This window comes from Salarias fasciatus, chromosome 14, assembly GCF_902148845.1.
Source record: "Salarias fasciatus chromosome 14, fSalaFa1.1, whole genome shotgun sequence".
NCBI classification, from domain to species: domain Eukaryota; kingdom Metazoa; phylum Chordata; class Actinopteri; order Blenniiformes; family Blenniidae; genus Salarias; species Salarias fasciatus.
The window spans coordinates 11,389,050-11,401,356 of NC_043758.1; the positions used below are offsets into that span (position 1 = coordinate 11,389,050).

Here is a 12,307-nt window from a genome sequence, read left to right on the forward strand (position 1 = left end):
TGAAGCCTCGCCTCTGACCCCTGCACACCAGAGATAATCCTTTGGGCATGTGCCTGTGAAAACATCTCACCTGGCTGCACGGCCAGCGTTCTGACAATCGCCAACGTTATCAAGATGAAAGTGTCCGATCTGTCATGTTAAGAATTTCTACACAATCACGCTTATGTCACTTCTTCCCTTGTGTCTACGTGTCTCCACCTGTGCTGGTAGCCTGTGTGCGGATGACTGATGGCCATTCTGTGGTTGGGGGATTAGATAGAAGAGCAGGAATGTGTTTTATCTCGAAGCAGACCTGTATAAGAGCTCTCAAGGTCCGGAAACTCAGGCGATTTGAAGGACTTGTTCTCCAGAGCAAACACATGAGAACAAACAGGTAAGAACACTATGATATTATTATAAGTGTCATGTATTTATTTTAAATATCTGCACATCAACATAACTGATGAAGATTGCTTCAGAATCATCAAAAAAGAGTCTACAGCCAATTATTTCATTATAATTGCACTTTGGGTACCTTTTGGTTTTTGTAAAGGGCTCCAAAAATAAAATTTGATTAATTGATTGATAATTAGTCTACATTGTTTAGTAACATTTAAAAAACATGCTGTTGAATATTAGACTTTTTTTAACCACATTTTTTTTTTCTGAAAGGATTTTTACGATAGTCTTTAGTTTTTTGTTCAGAATATACACCTAGGTGGTATTCTGTATGATAAGAATGTTTTTTTCAGTGAAGCGTTTAAAAATATCCAAAATCTGCATTTTACAGTAGGTCAGCCCTGTTAGCCAGTGCCAGGGTTACACAGCAGTACAACAGAAAAAGGAGATTATATCTTTATTCCAGAGAATGGGAGAACTTGTTTTCTGTTTCTTTTGTTTTTATTTGGGAAAGAAATGGTGTCTTTTTGGCTTTAAAAGTTTAAAGGAACAAATTGGAAAGTAATAAAAAGGTAATGCCAAGAAAATCAGAATTAAATGGGAATGATTGGAGGAAAAAATGGATGAAATACCATTAAGTCAAAATAATGGAGGGATGCATTCAGAGGCATTTTGGAACTGATACAAGTCTTTGCAAATTATGTAAGTTTTACTTCAGTAAGTGTAAGCCTTCATACTACTGCTGTTAATTTTATTTTGCCCATTGCTTTGTTTCACTGCTTCTCAACTGTCGATCAATGAAGCCTGAAATGAAAATTTGGTGGTAACCTTTGCAACCAAATTGCAAAATAACTTGTTCTTTACTTTTACCTGCTGAGGATTCGTTGGTTTTAAATAGTCTAGCTTTTCAATGATATTAATTGTAAGGTTTAATGCCACTTGATCCCAAAGTTAATCAAAAAATATGTAAAAGCTGAAAGTGAACCATGAGCAGTGCAGTCAATAAGTCCCCGTCTTGCATCAGATTGTCATGAGCAGCTTGTAATTAGGAATTAAATAGAGCATTACGACAACAAATTTACGACATTCAGCTGTCTTTCTGTAGGAGGGCATTGGAAATCGGCAGAACTGTGCTCCTCCAAAGCAGCATCAAACTATAAATGGTGCATTTTATCCTTCTGGCAGGTTGCTGATCCGTCTGTGGAAAGGCATTATACGAGCAGATCATCTTTACTTTGTAATAGATCAGATTTTATTGTTAGAGTGAAAAGCAAAAGAACAGGGTGTGGAGACTTGCTTTACAGAAAGATAACATACAGAGCTGGCACCACCGTACTTTCCTTTGAGACAACACATCCATTGTAAGTGAAGGGGATTTTCTCGTCTGCAGACAGAATGTGGTGTTGGTGGTTTAAGGTTGAGGAGGCTTTTGGCTGCTGTGATGGATGAAATGCCAATAATGCTGTTTATATTTAATCACAGGGTTCCAGTCAACACTTGATATTTCACTCATGTGGCTGACCACAGTAGAGGAACTCATTTCAGCTGCAGTCGGCGTACACAGAAGGATTTATCATGTCACTGAAACTCTCCAAGAGGCCGAGCAGCAAGAAGAAAAGTATGTGCATTTGCCATTATTTTTTTCTTCTTTAGTTTTCCTGCAGATGCTGTGATGCCTCTGAAATGTATTTGACTTTGAATTAGATATTTTAACTTCACCTCAATAGATAGTATATATCAAACTGTTGCCTAGTACTCAGTTACCTACACGGAACAAAGTTTGAAATCTTGCACTTTGTGTGAAGAATTTTGTGTTCAGTTACATCTCCCTTATTGTAAAATGGAGAAATGTTTTCTTAGCTCCAAAACAATTGATGTAAATATTATTTTAGGCTCAGAGGTAGGCATAAATGTTAGGTTTAAGCAGCTTTAACACTTGTTCTGTTAAATTGGGATACTGTACTTTAAAACACAGGGCTGCAAGCACAGGCGACTCTCCAGTATTAAAAACTGTTTTCCCAAAATCTCAGCTACTAAAGTAAACATGATTTATAACAAATATTACAAGGAAAACATTTGACAACAAGTTGAGTTTTATCTAAGGACACCAGAAATAAATTGGGCTGATCACTTCAGTGGCCTCCTGTGACTCTTCCTGCTTTGGAAGCGAAATTAAATGAATTTTGAGAGCTACAGCGAGTGGATTGAAGCACAGAAGCACAGCATTGCTGAATTTCATAGTGTATTTTCTTGTGACAGTTGGGGTGGTGGCAACAACAGTCGATTCTGATGTTTAGGCAGCAGGAGATGGTTTGCTTGCAAAACAATAATGTTTGATTTCCAGGTGTTGCTGCGCCTCTTTGCTCAAAAGTAATGACTAGCTATCAGCAGAGAAAAGTGATTTTTTTTTAAAAGATAACACAGTATTGTCCTGTTTTATGTAGCGTTCAGAACAACAGACAGGGGTTTTTTTCACATATAAATAGGCGCTTTTTCAAATGGTTTTCATTTCCTCTGTCCAATCACATGACATAACAGACATACAGATGACTTGAAAGCAATGCATGTATATTTTTAAAGGAACTTAAACTGTATTAACATGCAGGACTAAGATTTTTTTTGTATTTTTTCCCCCCAAACTAGAACTTCTAAAGGTGAATGCTCAGACAGAGATCTTTCATAAGCTTGGTCTGGAGACCTACTGGACTACACCTCTGGACCCTGCATCTATATTAGACATCAGTACCTGGACTTTGAAGAGCCAAACTGCTCTTACTCCTCAGGACCTGCCAAAATCTTTCCTTCAACGCCTTTGGGCGCTTCGCAAAGATGCTCGGAGTACTTCATGCAAAACTCCACAAAATGTTGACGGCGACGATAAGTCACCTCAGGAAAACTGCAATGGTTCCGAAGAGGAAATCCAGCCTGTTGTCCACCCCCTTGATCTGGTTACAGCTGTGTTTATGTCTTCCAACACTTTCCTACATCAGGAGATCACTATGCGCATGGCACAATGCCAGTTTGCTATACCTCTGATCCTTCCCAACATAGATCCAGATGAACCCAGTAACTTCCTCCTTTGGCCTTTGAGAAGTGTTGTCAGCCAGTGGTTGTCTCACTCTGTGGGTGACAACAAGAAAGTCCATGAGGGAGACTTGGCAAGCACCTGCATGCCAATGGTTTCATGCATAAAGCTTGGTCATTGTGGGATCTCCAAGTCACAGGTACTAAACCATATCATGAGTGGGCCCAGGTCTGATAGGGAAACGTTTCTCCACAAGGGGTTGGATGGAGGGCAGCTGCCCCGAAGACTATCCAATGGCCTGGTTGAACTTGGATGGTATTTGCCTAGTGGAGACATCAACAAAGATAATCTCCCTGTACCTATGGTAATCTCTAATCTACGTGGTGACGCCAGTGCTCATGAGAAATGCTTCAGCCTTCTGTGTCAAGCATCTTCAGTTGTTGTAGCTTTCTGTGGAGATCTTAGGGAGAAGGAGAGACAGCTTCTTTTATCCTGCAAACATATGGCATGCAAGCTCATACTGATTGATCTGTCAGACTCTGAGATGAATGAAAACCGAGTTGTTGGATTTGTTGGTCACAATCTTGAAGAGCACATGGGCCTGCCTGAAGGGTCTGTGATTTCAGGAAAATCTCTGGATGAGAACGAGCTGGCCAATAAGCTATGTAACAGCCTGAAGAATCTGCTGCCAGATCAAGTGAGACTTGTCACCCTTGAGGCTGCAGCACAGTTAGCAGCAGAGGTAGGTTTTAACGTGGATGAAGGCGCAGTCTGTAAAAAGGCAATGACCACAGTGGACGAAGTTTTGAAAGGTTTAGATGGGGGATCGTCTGAATTTAAGATGAAACAACTTCCATTGCAGGGACCTTTGTGGATCAGATTGTCTCAAATAGAAAAAGAGGAGAGTAAGCAGAAAAAGGAAGGTCAGGAAATCGATTCCCAAATGCTAAAGGAAAAGAAAGATATCTTGGCTGAGTTGAGGAGCTACAAAATGACTCCATCCATGAAGATTTTCACCGATTCACTTTTCACAGCAGATAAAGTCGAAAGAACTTATTTTCTGAATTGGCTCAAGATGAAGCTTCACCTCATGCAAACAGCAAAACATAATGATCCACAGGAGCATTTTGCATATCTGCATGTAGAAAGGAGTGAAGACACACCTGAACATTTGAATCCACAAAAAAATGGTGTCAGTGGGAACACAGACGACACTGATAGTTTCTGCACAGATTCAACATTTGAAGAGGAAATGGATGTATCACCTGGAGGCAATGAATTCCAAGTTTCTGAAGAAGAGTGTGAAAAAGGGAAAAAGTCCCCACACATTCTTCCGACTGCTGACAAGACACAAGAAAAAGAAGAACTTCAGTCAATTCACACTCCTGTCATAATGCAAGAACTAGATGCAGCATCAAATGAAAAAATCTTGGAAACCACATCAGTTTGTGATGAACAAATTCATTCACAAGGCTCAGAAACCCAAGTCTGTCAGTCTGAAGAAAATGATGCTGTGAGCTGCGACAGGAAACAGCCAGATGAACCAGAAGTGACATTAGCAATGCCAGAAGCAGATTCTACTTTTGAACAGCAAGCGTCTCTTGAGACTTCCTCTGAATATCAGCTACAGCCCTTCGAACTGGATCCAACCTCATTAGGGCTCGAGCACTTCCTGCGTGAAATGGGTCTGATTTTTGAGTTAACACACGTCAATCCTGGCAGTGGCAGTCACAATGTGCTGCGACTCCCTAGCCTGGCTGCTGATCTCCTTCTCTATGGAGTTCCTCTTGAACTCATGGATGGAGACGCTTCCAGTATTCCAGCTTGCTGGCTAAGCTGTGTTTTTGCAGAGCTCAAACGCCGTTTGCCTAAAGATCAGTGCAGAACCCGAGTGTTGACCAACCTCGGTGTGCATCACGCAAGGAATGCTGAGACTCTTTCTGCTTTGTTTGGGGTGAAATTCCATGAAGGGAAGAAAAGAGCAAGTAGAGGGATGTACATGCTTCTCCTTGGTCTTCCTCACAATCTCAGAGAGGACATGGAGTGTGACTTTCTTTTGTTGCTTGATGTCGAAGGTCTCTGCTCAGTCCCACAGGACAATGAAAATGTGTTGGTCCACGACAATGCAATGGCCACATTTGCAATCGGATTGAGTGATGTTCTCTTGCATAACATTGCCTCTCACAGTGAATACGAGCTGGAAACAAATATTGCGGTTATTGTCAGTGCTCTTCTCCGCAATAAAGAGTGTGGGTCCATGCCGATTTGTGAACTACTGGTCCAGGATGTTGGCATAAATAGCATCCTCCAAGCCTCACAGTTAGGACGCGTTTCTGAGATGCTGCAGCCAGAGAGCGATGGTATTGGAATCGGCAAAGCTGCACTGGACCCAAGTGGTACTACATGTATCAGTGGGCCTTGGTTAAATGTGACACTTTCTGAACCACTTGATCCACACTACAGTGAGGCAGTTCTAGAGCTTAAGGAAAATCTTTTCAAAGCATTGAAGAAGTCTGCTACTAAGTCTGAAGCCCCCAGTTTGCCTGACCTTATAAAACGATTGTACGATGTTTGGGATATGATAAAAGGAGAATCATTCTCCATTGGTCTCCAAAACACTGACATTGCTTTAGCATTTTCTTTATTGTGCACAAAGCTTTCAAAGTGGAACACTGGCTTCCTGGATAACATGGAGTTTTGGCTCATGGGGGCAACTCAGAAAATCGTTGCCACAAAAGTGAAAGCTCTGGATGCTACAGTCCAGAACGAGCTCTTGAGCAAACTGAAAGGTGAAGCCACAGAGGAAGTTAAAACAGAGGTGGGCAAAATGAAATCAGAAGTCGAAGCCTATCTGATGGAAAATGAATCTCTCAAAGCAAATGCTGAAACATTCAGACCAATCTTTTTCACCAACATGTGTAACCTCCAAGACAGAGTTACAGAGCAGATGATACAAAAATTAGAAACAATCAGTGAGAGTCACTGTTCTTCCACACAGTTGGAAAACTTTCAGGCCTTATTGGAGAAAGAACAAGAGTCTGTGCTACATGCACTGGTAGAGAAAAGCAGGTCAACAAAAGTCATTTTTGAAGATACAGAGCTGGAAGAGGAATTTGAGGCTGTGTGGAGTAAAGCACTGTCCATATTTGACTTCAGGCCCTCAGAGACTGATGACATTACTGCAAGGGTGATAGATATTCTGAGAGAGAATCTAAACAGCCGAGGGCTGCAGAAACACATAAAAAAGCTTGATACCATTGGGGAAAATCAGACCAATGGCTTCCAAGTTTATGATGAACACTTTGGATACCGAAGCAGATTGAAACACATGTTTGAAGACAACAACCGACTGCAGAGATTGAAAGCTCAGCAGCTGGCGGGCAGCATCATAGAGGAATACCATCAGTTTGTCAAAAATAAACACAGCTTACTAGCAGACTTCTCTGACAGCTACATTACAGAACTGCTGGAAAATGTTGAAAAAGCTTTGACGGAAAACTCTTTGGAAATCCGATCTGTTTTTGAAGTGGATCTGAAAGTTTATCTCTGCAACGCTGCAAGCCATGACTTTCAAGAACTACATGACCGCTTTGCTAAGGACAGAGAACTATTGACATTCATCAATGCAACCAAGAGCATGCACTCAGCAGAGTTTATCTATAACTTCAGGAAGAGAGACCAATGCCACAGGTTGGCCCAAACATTCACGTCAATGGTCTTTAAACCAACAGTTTTGGATTTTGTAAACAGGCCACTGGGAGCAAATATTGTGGAAGAGATACTCGGTAAAGCCCAAGAGTATCAGTCCCCACAGGCAATCCACAAAAGCTTACTGGAGGAGCTGATTAAAGAAGACAGCTTTGAAAGCTTCTTGGAGTATTTGAATTCCTTTGACAACTGTAGGCGGAGGAAGATCCAGAAGGCGGTGGAGGCCCACATCTCTGAATCAACAAACATAGGTATATGGAGACAACAGCGACTTGGAGAAGTTGTCGGAAAGATCGCAGCTGCAGTCAGCCAAACAACCGAGGGAGGCAGTGGGGTGCTGACTGATGCAAAGCCACTGCTAGAGATGGTGTGTCTGACTTTAGAGGGAGATGGGGATGTTGTTGTCAACAAGACCCTGCTAAATGGGCCCCTCTTTAGTTTTACCACAGAATGGGACCGTTTCGTTAAATATCTGATGGAGTTTTTGGCTACGATGCGATTAAATCTTGTCCAGGAGTTTTCCCAAAGTGTGGACGTCACCCAGCTTCTTGACTCCCTTTCACTTCAGCCCCAAGACCATCTGTTTGAAAAGGTTCGAGGCTGTGATAAGCAATGCCCCTTCTGCAAAGCCCCCTGTGATGAAGACAAAGGGCACGAGGTGCACAAGGCTTCACTCCACCGGCCCATAGGCATGCTGCTGTATGACCCAACGTCTCTGTCCTTTATCACGGGTCCTGTAAGCATGACTGATGGAAACTCAGACCACGACAGGAACCACCAGGATGCATCCATGACATGCAACAACCTCAATTCTTTCTATGCAAACTGGGCCTCTTCCACTGAGGGCCAAAACACCCAGAAGACAAATGATTACTGGAGGTAATGTGTGTTTTCTATTTTACTAATCAATTTATTTTGTTCAAATATAAAATAGACGTTTTTTTTTTTTTGTTTTTTTTTGTCCATATCTGCTCCTGAACAAATAAACTGTTTAATTTGCAGGTATGTGTTGGCAAGGTTTAATGAGAGGTTTGCTGAAGAATTTGGGCAGGAACCAGCAAAGATACCGGAGGACTGGATGAAACTCACTCAGGAGGATGCCTTGGACTGTCTGAAGTGACATTTTCTGCTGGATTCTTAATGACTGACCCACTCTTGCTGCAGCATGAAGACTGTTGTCGCTGTCCCTGAGTATTTTGATCAAGCCCCCATCAAAAAAAAAAATTAAGCACACCTTTTCTTGAGTTGGACTGATTACATTTTATTTAAAAGGGATAAGAATAATAGTATTCGTTTCTCAACTGTTAAAAATGTGAATGTTAATCTGTTAATGTCATAGTTAATGCTTTTTCATCTAAATGTCTAAGAGTGTAATTTCTATCCATTTTCAAACCAACTAATCTTGACCAGCGAGAACGTAAAGTAACCTCTTATCAAATTAAAACTGTATTTTTAATAAATTGTCTATTCACATTTAGAGTAAAACAGCTGATCCATTTGTGCTGATAATGTGAGATTTTAACTTGTTTTATCTCTGATATTCTATTAATTTAATTTGTCAAAATGTCAAAAATGCCTAAGAAAAATGTAAATATTTTAGTTTAAATTTGTGAAGTGCTTGTGCTGAAGGTTTTTCTTTTCCATTGTTTTTTTTTTGTATTTAAATCATTGTTTAATCTCCAGTACTAGCGAGATTACCCCAACCTCACATCATGGATTCTCACAGAAGAAGGTAAATGTAATAGATTCACAGTTTGTGATGCATCTCACAGTTTCATAAAGTTGCTTTCACAAGCTTGTCTTGATTCTCTTGGTGTGACAGCAGCGCCTCACTTTGTGTGAGCATGTTCAGCCAGTAATTCAATGTGAATCCAACAATAGCGTTCCACTAGTGGTGGAGTGTGATTTTGAATATATCTGATTAACTCGGGGTTTTGTATTTAACTTAAGAATCACATTGAAAACACTTTTCAATATTTGACACAATTCAATTTGCACAAAATTATGTTTGTTCATTTCTTTCATTTTCACATTTTTGATGCTGAAAAAAAGTGTGTTGATTCTCATTGGTCCGTCAGTGTGTGTGTGTGTGTGTGTGTGTGTGTGTGTGTGTGTGTGTGTGTGTGTGTGCGTGTGTGAGTGTGCATTATCTGGGTGTAATACATTTTATGACTCCAAATTTTTCCCATATTTAAAGAGACTTCAAATGACTCAACTTCAAACAGCTGCTGTTAATCTTGAGACAAAAACTAAATTCACATGAGTGTCTCCAGTGTTTGTTGTGAAACTTCAGTCGTGTCTCTTCCTTCAGGCTCCTTAGCTCCCACTCCTGCTCTGATGTCTTTCACCTGTGTCTGGATGTGTGATTGCTGTCACCTGGCATCTTGGTTATATGAAGGGTTGTTCTTGTCTGCCCTGTTTTGTCAGTCTGTCTGTACTTCTGTGTTCCTCTGTATTCTGTGTCTCTGCCTTTTTGTGCTTCTTGCGAGCTTCGCTTCCCTTTAACGGGTGATTTTTGTATTTCTGAGTTCTTCAACAGCAGTGGTGGTGTGAGGCATGTTGGAGTTTTCATCTCCTCAACCAAATGTGACAATGAACACAACTTCCCAATGCCTCCCTGAACATTGTGAACCAGCCAGAAATGTTCTTACGTGAATCTCAAGCTGAATGTCGGGCTACTTCAAAACAAATGGTGTCTGTCTGTCTCAAACAACACACCCACATGTCAGGGAGCAGAAACACAACCATCAGACATGGCTGAGGGTCCCAACGTGAACAAATATCAGATAAGTGTAAAGCCATTAAGAGGAAAAAGTCAAGCTATGGAATCCTTGAGAGGGCAATTCACAGCATTCAATATTTTGAAAAAAAAATGGATGCTTATAATCTGTATTTTCATAAAATAACATAGTTCAAAATCGCTGATTATCTTACTTTACTCCCACTCACTCCAAAAACCAAACAGTTCTTACATTGGAAACAACCTAGAGACACAAGAAGAAAAATTAAATAGTACTTTTAGCATCATAAATCTTAACATTCACTGACATTATTTTTTCCCTGCAGAAACCAATACTGACAGTGTAAATGCACCCCATGTCTGTATATTTACCTTTTTTTTAATTGTTCTTTTCTCAGATTGCCAATTAACAAACCTTTGTATCGTCCATGCTGACACTGTTTCACTCTTTTTGCCACTGACGACATCAAACAAAAGCACAGATGCATCAGATTTGTTGTCAATATGGAGTGTAATTTTGTTTGTTCGCATCCAATAATTGATTTCATCCAGATTTCAACTTGTTTTTTGTTTTTCAAATTCTCAAACTTCTAGCAGGTGTATTTTTTCTTGGCTTCCTCCACTGACATTTCTTTCATGGACGAATCACAGTATGTTCCCACTTGTAGCCACGTAGAGAAAATGAGATGGAAACACAGCATGTACCACAAGCAGCAAAGTTACAGACCAGCGTGTGGCTGCAAATCTACCTGGACGATCAATTAGAAGAACATCATCTTTGTTTGTGGTCAGCAAATCCTCCAGAGAATTATTTCTGTATTAAAAAGACATGTTTTATCTGGTTCCATGTGATTAAAACGGGAGGAGGACCAATATTCCAACGAAAAGCGTCAAGTATAATGAAATTCGTGAACATGAATAGCAACAGGTTCACGCTGTTCAAAACAGCAAGTGTGCATTTTCATGGATTTTTAATTGGAATAAATATACACAGTTGTTTTAAAAACTGCAGCTGTGCACTCTTGCCTCACAGCAGAAGCATGGTTTCCCTCCAGGTAGAGAGTTCCTGTGTTTGCATGGTCTTCTTTTCTTCTGTGTGGGTTCTTTGAAGGACTGATTCCCATTGTGGGTGTTTGTTCCTCTGTGTCCAACATATTTAGTCAATCCATTCCTCCGGCATCTTTTCTTTTTAACCTGCATCCGGCTGCTTCTGCCATGTTAGAAGAAATACTGATTCATTTGTCTTACGTGCATTTTTTTTTTCTAGTGCTCAGGTGTTTTCAGCCTTCTAAATAATACAATCTCTCCATCAGGCCATGAATCATCCTCAAACTCTCCATGCAGTTGTTCTTGTCTGTTATACCTTCAGTAAAAGGCAACCAGGAGTCAAAGTAATCTCATACCTGTGCCACCTTAACTAGGCCTTCACCCCCGCTGCTCACCATTTTACTTGTTTCAGTGGTTCTATTCTTTGGACTACGAACCAAAACTCATGACTACAGATGAGGGAAGACAGACCTGTAAACAGCTTTTCATAGCAACCACGTTACTGCTGCTGCTTGGCCAATACTGTGGCCAATCTGAACCCGTATTTTTCCAGCCCTCCTGAAAATGACCCTGACAGACAGTAACTAAACACCTCATCTTAGAGTATAAATTATCTTCACCCTGTTGTGAAAGTGCAAACCATTTTTGTGAGGTAGATACCTCACTAGGAATATAAATATAGTGTAAACCTCTAATAATAATGTTTCCCCTTTGGCTGTTTTTTATTTATTTCTTTATTTTTTGACAATTCATCTAATAGAAGACCCACATATACAATTGAACAGTTAGTTATGCATATTCGCCTAAATCTATAATTAAGCAACTAATAACTTGTAGATTCGACCGGGCACAGAAGTTGTTTAGGCAGAAGTAAATCTTTTCTGACTGATATTACATTTGCAGATTATCATTTGAATTTTAATAAAGTCATTTACAAACCGCAGGGGGTAGGCAGCTGGATTGTCTTCATTTAGGATGTTACACATACTGAAATTAAACAAATACTATATCAACTTTTGCACACATCTTGACTCAACATCTGTGCAGCTTTTAGATGTTCGGATCATATTGAGAGCATGATGCTCAACAACAAAGCAAATAGATAACAAGTCTCCACGGTGTTTCGTTGTTTTTATTAACTGGCGTATCAAGTCAGGCTGGCATTTTTGGCACAGCTGTGCAGACTGGAGCGATGATCCAACATGTTCCTGGGTTTATTAGCCAATTGGAAAGCAAACAGTAAGACTGGCATTATGAAAGGTCTCAATAGACATTCAGGAGTTCATCAATGTTTGCATCACAGGCTGACTGTGAATGCATGTGTGACTCACCGTTGTGAGGTGGGGAGACAATTCATCACCTGAACGTTTTTAAAGCATCTTCGCTGAGCTGGCTCACAGGATAAATTA

At 40.4% G+C, this 12,307-nt stretch overlaps 1 protein-coding gene across 1 annotated transcript; it reads left to right on the forward strand.

Annotated features, from left to right (window-relative positions):
• Positions 1 to 230: 230 nt before the first annotated feature.
• On the forward strand, positions 231 to 8,834 carry LOC115400905 (interferon-induced very large GTPase 1-like). The gene is made up of 4 exons (XM_030108968.1): positions 231 to 373; positions 1,861 to 1,996; positions 3,022 to 7,990; positions 8,114 to 8,834. The coding sequence occupies exons 2-4, from the start codon at positions 1,954 to 1,956 to the stop codon at positions 8,229 to 8,231; spliced, it is 5,130 nt and encodes a 1,709-aa protein (XP_029964828.1). The 5' UTR covers positions 231 to 373; positions 1,861 to 1,953; the 3' UTR covers positions 8,232 to 8,834.
• The last annotated feature ends 3,473 nt before the right edge of the window (positions 8,835 to 12,307 follow it).

What these genes read in the sequence shown, in the direction of transcription:
- LOC115400905 (XM_030108968.1), top strand. Translation starts at nt 1,954, where the DNA reads ATGTCACTGAAACTCTCCAAGAGGCCGAGCAGCAAGAAGAAAA. An exon ending in GCCGAGCAGCAAGAAGAAAA is followed by an intron (nt 1,997 to 3,021) that starts GTATGTGCATTT and finishes CCCCCAAACTAG; the next exon opens with AACTTCTAAAGGTGAATGCT. An exon ending in AAGACAAATGATTACTGGAG is followed by an intron (nt 7,991 to 8,113) that starts GTAATGTGTGTT and finishes TTTAATTTGCAG; the next exon opens with GTATGTGTTGGCAAGGTTTA.